Below are 17,377 nucleotides of genomic sequence, written 5' to 3' on the forward strand. Positions count from 1 at the left end.
CGGTTTGAGTCTTGAATCGGGGACCGGGAATGATATTGCATGATTCTCGCTACATATTTGCTTGGTTTGACAATGTTTCCAGCCATGAATTATTCCAGAATAGCAATCACCATTCGTAAACCAGAGATATCAGCAGAGACAGGTGTGAATATCGAAGCACAGACCGAGACGGCCGACGACCCTTGCATGCGGCAGCCGGGCCGGGGTACAAAAGATGGACCAATTCCAACGTTCCTCTATCAAATGTTAGCGGGGAACACGGACAAGGGTGTCCAATAACTAGCATCCTACAGCGAACCACGAATGTCAACGCCTACCAGACGACCCCATCGCCGTTGACGTTCGCCAGCATCGTTGGGCGATTTGATATTTCCCTCATTGTGTAGCCCTGTGAGGTCTTCGATCCCTTTCATGAGAATATCGAAGCAAATCAAGTGCAACATTTGCCATGAAGGCCATGCGAATGAGAACGAACCAAAAATTTCTTTGGCTGATGCGTTGGCATCTGTGGATCCCCCACACAAGAACAAGAAGGGCGGGCCAGCTGCGGCAAGGAGGTAGAGATGGCGGTTCTTCCACAGGCAGATAACCACGTAGCACGCCAGTGACACCACACCTCTCCATTCTTTTTCACCATCACACACCTACGGCGGCCACACGGGTAGACCCTTTGGCGCTTTTTCTGGATCTGCGAGAGAAAGTTCGAAATACTTGGGGCTCCCCGCGGTTTGGAGGGGTGAGGGGTTGTCACTGGGACTCCCGTCTCTGCCATGCTCACCACCCCACCAGCTGCCACACTTTGAGGGGTGCGTATGTGTGGTTCAGGGACAGGAACAGAAGAGGTGTCAAGCCGGGAGGATCGGGATGGAGTGAATAAGGGGATGGTGGTTGTTGAAGCCCAATATCATCCCAATAACGCTCATTGTTCTTTGGCCATGCCTCATTTTATATGGGTGGCTTCTTCATCTGATGTTCAGTCAGTCAGTCGTGACCGTGATGGCCTATGTAATGAGCTGCGGATTCCCATGAGATTTGGCCAATCTTGGGACTGTGCTACACTGGTAGCTTGCGTGATTTGCCTCCTTGTAGAAGATATCATGATGAGGAGGGAAGGTTGGTTCGAGGTGATATGCTCTATTCCAGCGAGTAGTATCCATTCGACGTGGCGCCACTGCAGGTCGGTGGGCCAATGTCTGCGGTTCAATGCAGTCACTTGAGCGAAAAGACCAGCCGAATTGACCTCTTGCGTGGGGTTGTGATGGGTTTGAAATGTTCTTGCCAAGACTCAGACGCACCCATCTTTTTACGCACCTGCCCCTCACTCTCGTCTGTTTGCACCAGGGTGCTCCCATCAACTGGAGAATTCTCGACAAGGTCAAGGCAAGAATTTTGCATCTTTTCGCCTTTCTTGCCTTCCTGCTTCAGACCGAGGCTTTGTTTTCTTTCTCTCTCCTCTCTTGTTGCCCAACACAACAAAACCGACCAAAAAAACAGTGATCCGATCTTCGCCGTCGTCTTGTTTACTTTTTCCTCTCTCTCCCTTTCCCGTCTCACTCACATCTCTCTCATCTCTCCCACCCTACCTACGAGCGAGACTTCCTCTCTCGGTCTGGCCAGAGTCGCGGCCAACCACAGCCCGTCACACACCACCCCCCTCTCTGCCGACTGTGCATATTCCAGCACACGACATACATTAAACAACCCCTCCAGAAAGCAGGCCCGTCCCCGACATCGTCCAGCCAGACTGCACGGCACACGGCCACCACGCAGCACGAAAGCCCCACCTTTTTCTCACTTTGGGCACCCAATCTGCAGCCTTCCGATATACCACGAGCCAGAACCAGCCGAGCCGTAACCAGGCCACAAGTCCGTCTGCATGGAGAATAATAAGAGAGCCCCTCAGGTCATGTCCGTCGAGATTTCCTCCGACAAGGCAGAGTTAGATGTCCCACAAGTATGAGTCTCCCTCAAGATGTCGAGTTTAGTCCAGCTAGGACCACCCTTCATTGGGCCCAAAGCGACTATGATTATGATCAAGTTCAGTATGCCGACTTTAGCCAAATACAGGAAGCCAAATATGGAGATGTGAAGTACCTCCAAGTATCCGAGAGTGAGATGGACGATCAAGAGATTGAGGGTGAGTTTTCTCCCACATGGCCCCAATCCTGCTACACATGTGACATGTCTGCTGATACACACCACATCAGGCAATGGCGAGTTCACCCACCAGCATAATCCCAGGGACTCGATAGCGTCTCTCACCCACTCAGAGCCATCATCAGCCCCTCTCTCAAAGAACGCCAAGAAGAACAAGAAGAAGGCAGCGAAGAAGAAGGCAGCCAAGGAGGCCGAGAAGGAAGCCGAGAAAGAAGCCGAGCCACAACCCGAAGCCGAAACTGTGCCGACACCAGCCGCGGAGCCGACGCCGGAGCCGACAACGGAGGCCAAGGAGGAAGCCGAGGGGGAGGCTTCGGCCGCCAAGAAGAAGAACAAGAAGAAAAAGAAGAAGAACAAGAGCAGCGTCGATTCGACACCTGCTACATCTTCTGACTCTCTTGCCCCCGCTGCCGCCGAGCCAACATCAGAAGCGCCTGCGACTGAAGAGCAACCCAAGGTTAAGGAGGTCAAGGAACGCAGTCTCGAGGCCCCTGCTGCTGAGAGCAAGCAGAACGAGGAGCCCGGGACTGAGGAGAAGGTTGAGGACACCAGTGCCCCTGCTGCTGCTGCTGAGCCAACGCCTGTCGCCGAGGTGACTGAGACCAAGGAGACTGAAGCTCCCGCTGCTGAGGTCGCCACACCCAAGGTCAAGGAGGAGGAAAAGCCCACAGAAGATGCTGCTCCCGCCCCTGAAGCTGCTGCTCCAGTAGAGAAGGTCGAAGATGCTGCGTCCTCAACGCCCGCCCCTGAGCCAGAAGCTGCCGAGGAGGCTGCCTCCACACCTGCTGTTGACCCCACGCCAGCAGAGGCTGCCGCTGAGGTGAAGGAGGAGCCAGCTGCCGAGACAGTGGTCGAAGTCGAAAAGTCCTTCGCTGAGGTTGCGGCCCCAGATGCTACTGAGGGTGCTGCCCCCGTTGTCATTGATCTCAAGTCTGAGCCTGAGGCTGAGAAGCCTCAAGAGGAGACCAAGGAGGTTGAGGCGCCCAAGGTTGAGGAGCCAGCTAAGGAGGCTGAGAAGACCGAGGAGGAATCCGCCCCTGTTGCCGACGCCACCCCAGAGCCTATGCCTGTTGAGCAGTCAACACCTGCTGAGGAGGTCAAGCCTGCTGAGTCTGAGAAGACTGCCGAGCCAGAGGTTGAGCCTACTCCTGAGACCAAGGAGGAACCCGCCACTCAAGCCAAGGATGAGCCAGTTGCCGAACCAGTCCCTGAGGCCAGGGAGGAGCCTGCTGTCGCAGAGCCAGTTGCCGAAGCGAAGGAGGAACCTACTGTCGCCGAGCTTGTCACAGAGTCCAAGGATGAACCAGTTGCCAAGGTCGCCAAGGAAGAGACTGCTGTTGAGACCAAGGAGGAGGCCACCCCTGACGTCAAGGAGGAGGTTGCCCCCGAGACCGAGGTCAAGGCTGAGGCTGTTCCCGAGGTGAAGGAGGAGCCCGCTTCCGAAGTCAAGGAGGAAGCTGCTGCAACTGCCCCTGAAGTTAAGGAGGAGGATACCCCCGAGATCAAGACTGAAGAGGCTGAGGTCAAGACTGAGGATATCCCTGAGGCGAAGGAGGAAGCCGCTCCAGAGGTCAAGGAGGAGGCTGCCGCTGAGGTTAAGGACGAGACTCCCGAGGTCAAGGAAGAGGCTGTCGAAATCAAGACGGAGGAGGCTGATGTCAAGATTGCGGACATTCCCGAGGCGAAGGAGGAGGCTGCTCCTGATGCTAATGAGGAGGCCACTCCCAAGGCTGCCGTTGAGGCCACCCTTGAAGTCAAGGAGACTACCACAGAGACCACGGAAGAGGCTGTTGTGGAGCCTACTGCCGAGGTCAAGGAGGAGCCCGTCGTCGACGCCCCCGCCGAGGCCAAGGACGAAGCTCCTGTTGAGGCTGTGCCTGAAACCAAGGAGGATGTTGCTGCTGAGACCAAGGAGCAGTCCACCTCTGAAGAGAAAGACGAGCCTGTTGCTGAGGTTGAACAATCTGCCGCTGAGACCAAGGAAGAGACCGTCCCTGAGGCTAAGACTGAGGCTGTCCCAGAAGTCACGGATGCCGTACCCGAGACCAAGGACGACGCTGCCCCCGAAGCCAAGGAGGAAGCTGTTGCTGAGCCCAAGACCGAGGTGGTCGAGGAGCCCAAGGATGAGCCTGCTGCAGAGATAACTGTGGAGGACAAGGATGTGTCTTATGCCGAAGTTGCCGCTGCTGAGCCCGCCGGCGAGGCCAAGGAGGCTACTCCTGAGACCAAGGAGGAGACTGTCCCTGAGACCGAGGAGGAGCCAGCTGTCGAAGCCAAGCAAGAGCCTGCTCCCGAGACCAAGGATGAGCCCGCTGCTGAGGTAAAGGAGGACACGACCACTGAGACAGTTGCTGAGTCCAAGGATGAGCCAGTGGCTGAGGTCAAGGAGACTGCCCCTGAGCCTGCCGTTGAGGCCAAGGAGGAGCCAGTACCCGAGACCAAGGAGGAGTCTGTTCCTGAACCTGCTGTTGAAGCTAAAGAGGAGTCTGCCCCAGAGCCAGCCCCTAAGACTAAGGAGTCTGCTCCTGAGGCCCCGGTTGCTGAAATCAAGGAGGAGCCTGCCGTTGAAACCAAGGAGGAACCTGCCGTTGAAGCTAAGGATGAGCCAGCGGTTGAGACCAAGGAGGAGTCTTATGCTGAAGTCGCCCCGGCTGCTGTCGAGACCAAGGAGGAAACCGCCACCGAGACAAAGGATGAGCCCACGGTCGAAGCCACGGAGGCTCAGGTTGAGGAGTCTGTTCCTGAGCCCGTTGTTGAGGCCAAGGAGGAGCTCACCCCAGCGCCAGTAGAGGAGGCGAAGGATGTACCTGCCGCTGAGCTTTCTTCTGAGGTGAAGGAAGAAGCTGAGCCAACTTCCGTTGAGGACTCCAAGCAGGAGGAGCCCGAGGTCAAGAAACCTGTCGCCGAGAACAAGGAGTCCTACGCTGAGGTCGCCGCCGCTCCGGCTCCGGAGGAGACAGTCAAGGAGAAGCCCGCAGTTGAGTAAGTTTATGCGGTTGTCGTGTTATCAGTTGCATTCAAAGGCTAACGATATGTTGTAGGGAATCTGCCGCCAAGGAAGATGCGCCAGTCACTGAGGACAAGCCCGAGCCCGAGACTGCTGAGGAGCCTGCCAAGCCCGAGGAGGCCAAGGAGGGGGTTGCTGCTGAGCCTGCTGTCGAGAAGACCGCCGAGCCTGCTGTCGAGAAGACCGCCGAGCCTGCTGTCGAGCCTGCTGCCGAGCCTGCTGAGGAGACTGTCGTCGAGTCTATTCCTGAGAAGGTCGCCGAACCCGCTGAGAAGTCTGCTGAGCCGGTTGCTGAGAAGGCTGTCGAACCAGTTGGGGTGAAGGTTACCGAAGCTGCTGATGAGCCTGTCGCCGAGCCTGTCTCCGAGAAGGCTGCCGAGCCCGAAGCTGAGAAGGCTGCCGAGTCTACTGACGAGACCGTTGCCGAGCTCAAGGAGCAGGTTGGTGTTGCCGGGACTGTTGCTGCTGTTGCCGGAACCGTTGCTGCCGCCACCGAGATTGTTGCTGAGGCTGCCACTTCTGTAGCCGACACTGTTGCTGCGACTTTTTCTGAGCCAGCTATTAAGCCTGCCGAAGAAGCTGACAAGTCGACTCCAGTTGAGAAGACCGAGAAAGAGCCGGCCGCTGTTCAAGCTGAGAGTGCTTCCGTTGCTGAGCCTGTTCCAGCTGTCGAAGAATCCGCCAAGGCTGCCGAGACCGTTGAGGAGAAGGCCGCTCCCGTCGAGGAGGCCCCGGAGACTACCCCTGAGCCTGCAGCTGAAATCAAGCCTGAGACTGAAACCGAAGTTGCTGCCCCCGCCTCTACTGAGGACGTTGACAGCACCCCAGCTTCTGTCGACAGGGCTATTGTCGAGGAGACTCCTGCTCCTGTCGAAGAGGTTGCCAAGGTCGAGCCTACTGAAGAGATCAAGCCTGCCTCAACCGAGGACGCCAAGGTTGAAGTCGCTGAGGAGACCAAGCCTGAGGAGACCAAGATCGAAATTGTCGAAGAGGCTCAGCCTGAGGTTGCCGAGACCGCCACTGAAGCTGTCGAGGAGACCAAGGTTCGCGCACCTGTGGAGGAGGCCAAGGCCGAGCCCGCTGAGGAGACCAAGACTCCCGAGCCTGTCGAGGAGGCCAAGCCTGCGCCAGTAGAAGAGGTCAAGGCTGAAGCTGTCGAAGACGTCAAGACTGAAGCTGCTGAAGCGCCCAAGGCTGATCCAGTCGAGGAGCCCAACGCTGTTGAGCCGGTCGAGCAAGTTATCGCCCCAGCTGCTGAGAGTGTCGAGGCACCCAAGGAAGAGTCCCAGCCTGAGCCAGTGGTCGAGAGATCCCTTGTCGTCGAAGCTCCCGTCGAAGCTCCCAAGGAGGTTGCCGCCCAACCCGTGGTCGAGGCGCCTATCGAAGCACCCAAGGAGGTCGTTGCTGAGCCCGTTGTCGCGGCGGCCAGATCCGTTCCCGAGACTGTCGAGAAGGTTGAGCAGGAGGAGAGTAAGGACACCGTTGGGCCAATTCCCAGCGAGAACAAGGATGAGAAGGCTTCAGGTGAGGAACACCCAATCCCAGTATTGCTTGATACCCCCGGTGGCTTGGCAGGAGAGGAGATTTCAGAATGCATTTCGGAGCCAAAGGACACGGACACGGACTTGCAACAATCGGATACCCATGATACCCCCATTACCCATGATACCCATGATACCCAGGACGCGAGTGCGGCTATTTCTTCTGTTGACAACAATGATACCCTTGACACACCTAATATCGATAATACCCCTGGCGAGGAGGAGGTCGTCCCGGAGACGATCGATGAGACAGAAGTCACGGCGGACGACAAGGAGGCTGTCAAGACAGTGGAAGAGGACCAGTCTGATGTCACCCCATCGGACGAGGATCTTGCGGCGGCGGAGTCCAAGGAACCGGCGTCTTCCATGCAGGAGCCCGAGGCCAAGGACGACAAACCAGAGACTGAGGCAGCCCCCGAACCTGACATCGCCCACGCGGAGACGGCGCCAGTCGCCGAGGCCGAACCAGTTGTGGAGAGCACCCAGATCGAAGAGCCCACCCTGCCAGAGGTGAAGACACCATCCGCTGACGTTGAAGAAGCTCTGGAAGAACCCCCCTCTAGGACCAAGGAGCCCACTGAAGACTCCTCTCCTGTCGTCACTGATGATGCTAGCATTACTGTGGAGGAAGCCACTCAGCAGTCTGAGGAGGAGAAGGAGCAGCCCATCATCGAACAGTCTAGCACCGAAATCCCTGCCGTTCAAGAATCCGTCTATGTCACCAGCACCCCAGAAGTTGAGAAGTCGGTGGTTGAGGAAGTTGCTGTTCCGGAGAAGGAGGAGGTTGCTCCCGAAGTCGAGTCTGTGGAGAAGACTGAGGAGGTTGAGCCGGTTGAAGTCTCAGATGCCAAGGTCGCCCAGTCCGTCCACGATGCTCAAGCCGTAAACGACAAGTCCAATAGCCCAGTTGCTGCTGTTGCGGTTGCTGCCGGCATTGCCTCTGCTGCTGCTATCGCCGCTACCGCCGCCTCAATCGAGGAGCCTGCCGCTGTCGAGAAGGCTGTTGTTGATGAGCCTGAAGTATCCGAGAAGACTGAGGAGCCGATCAAAGTTGACGAGCCTGTTGCTGTTGCCGATAAGTCTGTTATTGCCGATGAACCTGCCACCACCGAGGAGATTGTCATTGCCGCTGCCGAAGAGCCTATCGAGACTGACAAGCCCACTAGTGTCAGCGAATCACGCAGCATTGACGAGCCGCCCGTCTCTGTCGAGGAACATGTTGATGCTGAGCACGTCGTTCTTGCTGCTGCTGTACCTTCGGAGATCTCAGCCAGGTCTGTGGAGTCAGCTATTGACACCGCTTCAGTCGTGGCTGAGAACGAGGCGCCCGTAGTCGTCCCAGCCCAGGAACCGGAGCAAATCTCTGACGCTGCTTCTGAGGACTTTGTCCTGATTGAAGCAGAATCCATCCCCAAGCAGGCAACCGAAGAAGAAGCGGTTCTCATCGACCAATCCATTGCCTCGCTCAAGCAGGTCGCCAGTGAAGTCGAAACAGAAGCCCCTGCAGCAGCTGTTGAGGAGAAGTCCGTTAACGAGACGGTTGTGGAGCCTGCCGTCGAAGTGACTGCCCAACAAGCCGCCGAACCCGATGTTGAGTCTACCACCAAGCCTGACGCCCCTAAGGAGGTGTCTGTGTCCGACTTTGCCATTCCTGTGGCTGCCGCCGCCGGAGCTGCTGCTTTCGGGGTTGCCGCCGGTGAAGCGACCAAGGAGGAGGCTCCAGTCGCCGAACGCTCGCTCCCCAAGTCTTTGGCCCAGGTTGAGCGTGATGACGTTGTTTCGGACTACGATCCTAGAGATACCAATCTCTCATTCGGCACACAGACAACTTACCCACTACCTACTGACACATCTTTTACCTTGCCGACTGACACAACCTACACATTGCCAACTGACACATCATTCTCGCTGCCTACCGAGAAGACTGCTTCCGAGTCTCTTTCCAGGGGTCTTGCCTCGACTGAGGAGTCGAAAAAAGAAGAAACCTCTGAAGGCAAGTCTTTTGCTAAGGAACTTGCCCTTGGTGCAAGCGTTGTAGGTGCTTTGGGTGCTGCCACCGCCGTGGCTGCCCACACAGCTTCGGATAAAGAGTCTAGTGATGCGGTGAAGCGCCTGGAGGCGTATACCGCCATTTTCGATGACGAACCCAAGGACAAGGTCTCCAGCCGCTCTCTTCCCCAAGATGGCGCCAAGAACACGACAATCGAGTCTTCTGAGGCTGTGAGCGAGACGGTTCCGCTCACTGAATCTTTCCACATGGTGGACAAGAAGGACGGCCAAGAGGTGGCGAGGGGTGGTGTAGAGGCGAAGAGTGATGGTGAGGACAATGTTGCCGCGCGGCCTGCTATTATTGCTGTTACTTCTGCTGGTCCCAAGGAAACGATAACTGACGATGCCGTTCTTACCACTCAAAGGTCAACAATTCCAGGATCCCGAGGACCCGATGAAACCCAAGGAGAAGAAGTCATTGTTGACTTCCGTGTACCCACCCCTGCTCTTATTCTTCCTGACCTCAATGACCCTGTGGCTCGCGAGTTAGGCCGGATGCGCAGTTTACGCCGGCAGCGCAGAAACACGATCAAGCAGGTGGAAGAGATGGTGGCAGCCGCCGTCGTCTTGTACGCCACAGCCGATATTCTCAGCCCGCCAGGAAGTCCGACAACCGAGAATCCAGGAGCCGAAGTCCTTGGTCTAACCGAAATGCATTCTGACGTGAAGGGGAAAGGAAAGGAGGTGCAAGTGTTTACCGATGGAGAAAGAGGGAGGCGCAGATCGAGGGACGAGCAAGAAGTTTCTGCTCTCGTGACTGACCTCTCAGCAGACAAAGACAGGTCGAGGACTGATGAAGGCAGACGAAGACGCCGTAGCCATCACTCGAGCCGCTCTTACCGTGATCTTGAAAGCCGTGATCGTGACCTTGGTGATGCTCACGACTATCGAGATCTCAGCAAGGACGGCTCGCGGCACTCTTATTCTCGCCGCCACCGATCCGAGAGCTACAATTCGTCTCGCTCTCTTGGCGCTGATGAGCGCCCTCGCACTCCTCCCGCACAAGACAAAGACAGCAGCTATCCTCCTGAACACCGAAGCCCTCGCAAGCAACGCACACCCGAGGAGCAGGCTGCTCACGACAAGCGAAAGGAGGAGCGCCGCCGTCTCCGTGAACTCGAGAGGGCCAGGGAGGAGATACCAGCTTCTCCCACCTCGCCAGCCAAAGAAGAGCACGTCAAGGAGAGATCAGCACCCCGTCAACGATCTGAGCGTGATCTTTCCGAACGTGATCGTTCTGATCGTGACCGCGCTGAACGCTCTGAGCACCGCCGTCGTCGTCATAGTCACAGCCGCGCCAGCGTGGAGTTTGATGTGCCATCTTCCAGCAGGAAGACGGAGCCCGTCTTGAACTCTAGAGAAGGGGTGCCCATGCCACCTTCAGCTTCCAGGACATTCCCACCCGAACTCAAGCGCTCCAGCACTGGTCGCAGCTCCAGGGCTCGCAGGTCCGAGAGATCAGAGCGGTCAGAGAGGTCTGATGACCGGCTGGCTCGTGACGACGATTATCGACCCAGCAGCCGAGAGCACCGCGAACATCGCGAGCCTAGAGTACGCAGGTCCGAGGATCGGATTGTTCGTGACGAGGAGGTCCCCCGGCAAAGAAGCAGCAAGAGATCAACAGCCAATGTGCTTGATACTAAAGATTCGGCCGCCTCTGTCGGCGATGCTTCCATCGGCAAGGGTGCCGCCTCGATCAGCAGCACTGGCGAGCACGAGTCAGCGTCTCACCGGGCAAAGAGGCAGGAGAAGCGCGAGAAGGTGCGGGAGAGCGAGACCAAAGAGAAGGGCGGTATTCGTGGTGCTTTCAAGCGTCTTTTCACGAGAGGTTAAAGTTTGCAAATTTGGTGAACACAAGACACAAGACACGGAGGAGGAATGCATGAGGCTTTTATGAGGACATGACCGTCTTTTCTCTTCGTTTCGTTTTTCAACTTCTGTTTTTTTCGGTCTGACGATGGGAAATGAAGATTGATGATGATGGGAATGATAAGGCCGTTATGGTACTTGGTTTCTTTTGGTGACGATGGATGGTGGAGGAGGGGAATTTGGTGGTGGTGGGGGGGATGAGACGATTATGATGGCTGCTGCTTGATCTGATGGGTAGATTTGGTTTGGTTTCTGTTGCTGTTTGGGGATGATAATTAGGGAAGAAGAGGGAAGAGACTTGCTCTGGTTTCTTGAGATGGGAATTGAGAATTGTATGTTATGACTTTATGTGTGGGATATGAATTTCATTTTGATTTTCACTCATCATGCCTCATGAATCTTTGCAACAGTGATGATCACTATGATTTGATATGTGGCCATAAGGCGGCCGCCCTTTAATTTTGATGCTAAGGAGAAACTTATAGGGGATGGGCATTACAAAATATTCCACTCGTAATGCGTTAGCTCTTTGCTTGATCTGTGGCCATCATGAAGACATGAATGGCCGGGCCATAAGCTTGAGCGAGGTAACTAAAATAGTATTTGTATTGTTCATTTTCAGCCGGGCCCTCGCCACGTATATTTTTGATGATCCATGGTAACTCTTAATGAAGCCCCCAGCACCTTTCAACTTTGTTGATCATGTAAACGATGATTCCGTTTCTTATCATGTCAGTTTTTCACTCCCCCTTCTTTTCGTCCTCCGCCCCAACAGCAGGAATCAACCCCCTCAAACTCAAATCATAAACCACATCCTCGACCTTTTTCACGGCATACTTGATGCTGTCAACCCTCTTCCTCAGGATATCATTCTTCAGATTCAAGACCTGGAACCCGGCGTGCAGGTCCCTGATGAAGGCGGAGATCTCCACCGCGAGAGCGGTGTCGCCGAGCGTGACGGAATTCATCGCCAGGCGGGAGAGGTCGTCGATTATGGAGACGAGGGCGAGGAGGTACTCCTCGGTGGTGATGTGGAATGCATCGTCTTGGGCTGTGAGGTTCAAAGGGACGGAGTAGTATGTGGCCAGCTGGAGGGGGGTGAGGAGGGTGTGGGTGGATAGCCAGGTGAAGAGGAGGCAAGTGGAGAGGGAGTCTTGGAGGGGGCGGGTCCATTTGTGGTTGTATCTGGGGAGATGGTTAACATTGGGGAACGGGGATTGGGGGGAAGGGGGGAGGAGGGGACGTACTTGTAGTAAGGATATTGAGATGCAAACGCTGAGAGCTTGCCTACGGTGGCGACTTGGGATTTGATGCCCTCTTCTACTTGGGGGAGGAGGGTTGCGTCTTTCAGGTAACATTATCAGCCTATACGCTCAAAACACCGGCAGTGGGGGGGACATACACTTTGACCGCGGGGTTGAGTGAATCTTGGACAACAAACCCTGCGTGAAGGAGACATGCTGGTGAAGCTCGTCGACAATCTGCTCGAGCTCCTTGCGGACGGTGGTGTCCTCTTCGATCTTGGACTTGATTTGGTCGAAGAGGGAGGGGTCGATCATGGGGGGCATTTTGACGTTGGGTGAGATTGAGAGTGGTGGTGGTTGTGAGTGAGGTTGAGGTTGGGTGTCAAAGGTTGCCAAACACACACACACTGTTCAAATTTTGAGATGTCCACACCACAGTTGCTGCACGGTCGGATTATCGGGCAATTGTTTGCAAGAGAAGGATTTTTAATGATGCCAAACTGCTGTCAGGCCTTGGTTATTTCAGATTCGAGATGGGAAGACACGAGAGGGTCTATGCAGGGAAAATTTAACCCATGGAATGGGAGTCGCAGTTGAGTCACGGATATCATTAACAGCAGGCAACAACTCGACAAAAGCATCAAAATTGGTCGCCAAACAGCGACTCAAGACAGCAATTCACCATCAATTCAACCAACACACAAGACAGAAAATTCTTCCTCGCATCCCAGGATATAATCCCAAGACTGCAATGAAAAAGATGGTTGGGTTCGCGTCGCCTGGAGGCAGTGTAATACCAGGGACACTGTGGCCGACGATCATGGGCAAGCCCAGAGGAAAGTCAGCCGAGAGACAAAAATTAGGATAATCACGATTCTACTCCGTAGAGTAGTTTCAGAGATTAAACTGAAAAGAACAGATACTACACTTGATCTAAGCCAAAAGGCAAAGAGAGCTAAAGAAGAAAAAAGAAAACCGAGTAAATTTGGAAGGGGAGCCCTGAATATATACTCGACCTGGATGGTCTGTGCACGCCTGCAAATTCTTCGGCGGGTGCAAATTGTCTGTGCGCTTCAGTCTGCCCCACCTGTCGGTCAGTTTGGTCAGTGCGTCCGTCCTCAGTCCTCGCGTGCGAGCGTGTTGGAGAGAGAGCTTGGCAGGCGTAGTCTCAGGGTTCGGGTTTGGCTGGAGCTGTTTGCGATTCGACCTTCCTGTTCAGGGATCTGGTATCTGTATCATCCTGCGTGCAAATGTTGTCCTCTTTCTCTTGTCCTCAAGCTGTAACAAACACACGTCAATGCCTTTGGTAGACCCTATAACCATGGCTTCGGCAGTCAGCAAGAAGGGCGCTGCGTCCCAAACCGTCACGGTCGAATCGAGTGCTTCACCTACAGCCGAGACGTATAACCTCCTCCCGGTGTCCGTCAACCAGACGCCGCTCGCCCAGACCCTCCGCCATGCTCAACCTCTGTTGTTGTCGGGCGTCCTCGCTTTTGGGTTCTCCTCGCTGGTCAAGAACCCAGTAGCGGCCATGTCTTCGACCACGTTGCCATTGACGGCCGCGCTGCAGGCTGTCTATGCCGTTATCTGCCTTCCTGTCGCTGGGCGCGGAGGGAATGATACGGCGAAGAAGGCCAAACCAAGACCGGGGGAGAAGACGAGCAAGAAGAGGGCGAAGGAGGGGGGAAACAATGCCTATGTGGTATGTTGTTATGCTTGCCGTTTCGTTGCGAGAAATCAAGTACTAACTACTAGTCGTGACACAGCTCGCCACCCTCTCGCTTCTTATCACTGCTCTCGTTACTCCGTTCATCTACGCCTCCATGGTTCTTTTCGGTGCGCCTTTCCTCACCCACGGGTCTCATACGCTTCTCTGCGCCGCCCACTTGTCTCTGCTGGGACTCTTCCCGCTCTTCTACGTTCATGGTGTCGATGCTAGTGCTTGGGCTGCTGTTGGTGGTTTCCGCGCGCCGTTGGACGAAACGTTTGGAGGTCTTGCGGGTGCTCTTGTTGGTGCTTGGCTGGGTGCTGTCCCCATTCCTCTAGACTGGGACAGAGATTGGCAGAAATGGCCAGTAACTATCCTGGTCGGCATCTATGGTGGATATGTGCTGGGCAAGGTCATTGGTGGTACAGCGGCTTGGGGAAAGAAGTTCTGAGTTTGGAGTCTTGGATGAGGTACCTGGAAACATGAGGAAAAGGGGGAAAGGGCTGTTTGGAATGAAGCTGTGTGTGATACCCTGTTGGAGTTGCGAGCCGGAATTGGTGTTGAACAGTGTACATCACGGGTGCGGTCTATGAAGGCGACCGTTGTAAATACTAATTAATGGTAACTAAATACCTACCAAAATACCTCCAACGTTAACAGATCGTGATATTTCAACTCAAACATCGAGCGTCAATCACAAGTGTCGAAGATCCGCCAAGACCAGTCATCCTGCTTGCCCGCCGGCGCATCACTCAAAGCTCCTCCCCTGTCCCCGATGCCGCAAGGTGGGGTGTCGAGTGTGCCGAGATGACTCCAACACCACGGCACCACGCTCCTTTATGACCCTTCCGTGGGCGTCCTCGAGTCTTTGGTTCCTCCCCTCGAGCACTCTATCTCTTCTTCCTTCAATTGACACTTCAAAATGACCAAACTACCCACCCCGGTGCTCCCAGCACCCCCTCCGAACCTGGAGTTACCACTCCAACCCCTCCCGTCAACATCACCACCACCACCACCACCACAACAACAACAACAACAACAACAACAACAACAAGCCTCAGCAAAACACTACAAAGGCTTCGTCGCGGGTGTCTTTTCCGGGATCGCAAAGCTAGCTGGTACCTCTCCCCCTTCCCTAACATGACCTCCCCCGCGCTTGTACTAACCCTCCCTCTCAGTCGGCCACCCCTTCGACACAATCAAAGTCCGCCTCCAAACCTCTTCTTCCACCCGCTTCTCCGGCCCCCTGGCATGCCTCACCTCCACCATCCGCAACGAAGGCATCTTCGGCCTCTACAAAGGCGCCACACCCCCTTTAGTAGGATGGATGTTCATGGACTCCATCATGCTCGGCTCCCTAACCTTCTACCGTCGCCTCATCTCCACCAATTTCTTCGCCTCCTACCACCCTCCAAACGACCCTTTTCTCCCCCCCTCAGTTATCCCCCTGCCCACCTACGCCCACGGCCTAGCGGGTATCCTCTCCGGCTGCACCGTCTCCTTCGTCGCCGCCCCCGTAGAGCACATCAAAGCCCGTCTCCAAACACAATACTCCTCCTCCAAGTCTGACCGCTTATACACCGGGCCAATCGACGCCCTACGTAAAATCTACAAATACCACGGTATAAGGGGGATATACCACGGTCTGGGGGCTACTCTCATTTTTCGAGGGTGCTTCTTCTTTTGGTGGGGGAGTTATGACGTTTTTAGCCGGTGGATGAGGAATAACACTTCTTGGTCTGCGCCGGTGATCAATTTCTGGGCGGGGGGTTTGTCGGCGCAGGTCTTTTGGGTCATGAGTTACCCGAGTGATGTGGTGAAGCAGAGGATCATGACGGACCCGTTGGGAGGCGGGTTGGGGGATGGGGAGAGGAGGTTTAGGAGGTGGAGGGAGGCTGCGAGGGCGGTTTATAAAGAGAATGGGCCCAAGGGGTATTGGAGGGGGTTTTTGCCTTGTTTCTTGAGGGCTTTCCCTGCTAATGCGATGGCGTTGGTGGCGTTTGAGGGGGTTATGAGGGCGCTGCCGGAGTAGTTGCGGATGGAGACGCCTATGGGAGGGAGAAGAGGGTGAGAAACAAGAGATATAATAGGGGTGTGGTGTTGCATGACGGGAAGAAACGGAGATAAATTCATAGAATTGATGTTTGCATAGGTTATACCCAAAGAGTTGGAGGGCAAAAGGGAAGGGTTGGACGGTATATATATACCCAAGGGAATGGATATGGACGCATATGAGGCTTAAGAGCAATAGAGACAACATATACACATCACAAGCAAGCAACAGAACTTAAAATTTTGTTTTTGGCCAGAACGCCTGGCCGCGCAACGGCGGCGTTGTCACTTTTCATTGACCCCGTTTCTCCCAACCGCTATGCACAACCAATGATCCCATTATTGTTTTGGTATTTCTTGTCTTGCCAGATTATACTCCTTTCGGATATATCCTCCCTCGCTCAACAGATAGACCACCAATTTACTCGTCATCCTCCTCCTCAGCGTCGTTGACGACGTTGAAGAACTTGAGCTCGTACACTCCCTTAGAGGTGGAGACGACGCGGAGCCAGTCACGAAGCTGCATCTTCTTAAGGAACTTCTTGGTCCTGTTTGGTGCGCACCGTCAGCACACATGTCCTCATATTCTTTTCTTTTTTGGCTTTTATCGCAAAAAAAAAAAAAACTTAAAAACTTACAAGTACTTAAGGTAACGGCCAGAAAGCTCGTTGTGGGCAATGATCTCAATCTTGCCATCGCCAATCTGGGAGATCTTGATGGTCTCGCCGAGGTTGCCAACACGGCCCTCGACCTTGATCCTCTCGTTCAAGAACTTCTCAAAAGCGGAAACGTCGAAGATCTTGTCCGAGGCGGGCTGGGAAGCGTTGATGACGAACTTCTTGGTGACCTTGGGGCCCTTGCCCTTGGTGGACTTCTTCTGTGATATCCCAAAAAAGAAAGACTTAGCCTACTGCTTCATGCCATCATCTCCCATCTTTTTGCAATGATGGTGGACTGGGCCAACAGCAAAGCGATGGTCATTTCAGGTGGGGATGGTGATGATGAGGTTGGTCATGAGTATACGTACAGCGATGGGAGCCATTGCGACTGTTGAGGAGAGGTTCAAGAGATTGACCGGTGGAAGCTGGATGGGGTGAGGAGAACGCAAAGAGGTTGATATCCTGCGCCTTGGTTGTGGTGGTTAAAAGTCTGGGGGGAGGGGTGGACGTTGCGATTTGCGGGCGGTGGAGAGAGAAAAATCGAGCAAGGGAATTTCTGAACAAATTGTGGCCTGCAGCAAAAATTTAGGGCTCCGCATTAGCAGGGCGGGATAGCTTCCTGTGGCTTGTGCCAGGCCCGTGCCCAGCTTCGGCCGGAGCGCCGTTGTTGCCCCACTTGACACCGAACATTGAGCTTTTGGCGGCAGCAAGTTCGGGGTTGCCTCATCAAGATTCAGAAGATTGCCATTTTCTTGACGAAAAGCTTCACTTCTGCAGTGCTTTTGAACCCAAAATCAACAAAAAGAAACCGAACCGGCCGGTTTAAACCGGCAAAAGGAAATACTTCGACGTGGGCCTGATTCGAACAGACGCTCCCGAAGGAACAAGATTTCTAGTCTTGCGCATTAGACCACTCTGCCACCACGCCTATGATTTGATGTAATTCCACGGCGGAGGTAGCATTTATATAAGACGACATTCCGTTCCGGCGCGCGAACAAAGTGTCAAGAGTCTTATCAAATCTGTTGAATGACAACGCCAGCAAGCTAGAACTTGGCAAGTCGATGTAGTATCCCTACACAATGTCAGAT

At 54.7% G+C, this 17,377-nt stretch overlaps 5 protein-coding genes and 1 non-coding gene across 6 annotated transcripts; 4 read left to right on the forward strand and 2 right to left on the reverse strand.

Moving 5' to 3' along the window:
* Positions 1 to 1,956: 1,956 nt before the first annotated feature.
* Positions 1,957 to 10,587, forward strand: QC764_202450 (uncharacterized protein; the record flags this gene model as incomplete). The annotated part of the gene is given in 5 exon segments (XM_062943945.1): positions 1,957 to 2,137; positions 2,208 to 5,049; positions 5,068 to 5,139; positions 5,199 to 5,302; positions 5,327 to 10,587. The coding sequence occupies 5 exon segments, from the start codon at positions 1,957 to 1,959 to the stop codon at positions 10,585 to 10,587; spliced, it is 8,460 nt and encodes a 2,819-aa protein (XP_062802715.1).
* Positions 10,588 to 11,207: 620 nt separating this feature from the next.
* Positions 11,208 to 13,154, reverse strand: tsn1 (Translin-1). Its single transcript, XM_062943946.1, has 3 exons — positions 12,026 to 13,154; positions 11,871 to 11,967; positions 11,208 to 11,808 (listed from the first exon to the last, which is right to left on the reverse strand). The coding sequence occupies exons 1-3, from the start codon at positions 12,189 to 12,191 to the stop codon at positions 11,364 to 11,366; spliced, it is 708 nt and encodes a 235-aa protein (XP_062802716.1). The 5' UTR covers positions 12,192 to 13,154; the 3' UTR covers positions 11,208 to 11,363.
* A 10-nt stretch (positions 13,155 to 13,164) lies between these two features.
* Positions 13,165 to 14,026, forward strand: GPI11 (Glycosylphosphatidylinositol (GPI) anchor assembly protein; the record flags this gene model as incomplete). The annotated part of the gene is made up of 2 exons (XM_062943947.1): positions 13,165 to 13,569; positions 13,634 to 14,026. The coding sequence occupies 2 exons, from the start codon at positions 13,165 to 13,167 to the stop codon at positions 14,024 to 14,026; spliced, it is 798 nt and encodes a 265-aa protein (XP_062802717.1).
* A 471-nt stretch (positions 14,027 to 14,497) lies between these two features.
* QC764_202480 (uncharacterized protein) lies at positions 14,498 to 15,607 on the forward strand (the record flags this gene model as incomplete). The annotated part of the gene is made up of 3 exons (XM_062943948.1): positions 14,498 to 14,575; positions 14,600 to 14,693; positions 14,754 to 15,607. The coding sequence occupies 3 exons, from the start codon at positions 14,498 to 14,500 to the stop codon at positions 15,605 to 15,607; spliced, it is 1,026 nt and encodes a 341-aa protein (XP_062802718.1).
* Positions 15,608 to 15,842: 235 nt separating this feature from the next.
* On the reverse strand, positions 15,843 to 17,361 carry rpl22 (60S ribosomal protein L22). Its single transcript, XM_062943949.1, has 3 exons — positions 16,655 to 17,361; positions 16,266 to 16,504; positions 15,843 to 16,175 (listed from the first exon to the last, which is right to left on the reverse strand). Exons 1-3 carry the CDS (start codon positions 16,667 to 16,669, stop codon positions 16,049 to 16,051), a joined length of 381 nt encoding a protein of 126 aa, XP_062802719.1. The 5' UTR covers positions 16,670 to 17,361; the 3' UTR covers positions 15,843 to 16,048.
* QC764_0032810 lies at positions 17,133 to 17,214 on the forward strand. Its single transcript has one exon. It is a non-coding gene; the product is annotated as a tRNA-Ser (tRNA).
* Positions 17,362 to 17,377: the final 16 nt, after the last annotated feature.

Source organism: Podospora pseudoanserina, chromosome 2 (genome assembly GCF_035222485.1).
Source record: "Podospora pseudoanserina strain CBS 124.78 chromosome 2, whole genome shotgun sequence".
NCBI classification, from domain to species: Eukaryota; Fungi; Ascomycota; class Sordariomycetes; order Sordariales; family Podosporaceae; genus Podospora; species Podospora pseudoanserina.

Bases quoted from the DNA above. Each gene is read 5' to 3' on its own strand.
- tsn1 (XM_062943946.1), bottom strand. From the start codon at position 12,191: ATGCCCCCCATGATCGACCCCTCCCTCTTCGACCAAATCAAGTCCAAG. The intron at 11,968-12,025 runs GTATGTCCCCCC...GTTACCTGAAAG, and splicing joins CTCAACCCCGCGGTCAAAGT to ACGCAACCCTCCTCCCCCAA. The intron at 11,809-11,870 runs GTACGTCCCCTC...CCATCTCCCCAG, and splicing joins TCTCAATATCCTTACTACAA to ATACAACCACAAATGGACCC.
- rpl22 (XM_062943949.1), bottom strand. The intron at 16,176-16,265 runs GTAAGTTTTTAA...CGCACCAAACAG, and splicing joins GGCCGTTACCTTAAGTACTT to GACCAAGAAGTTCCTTAAGA.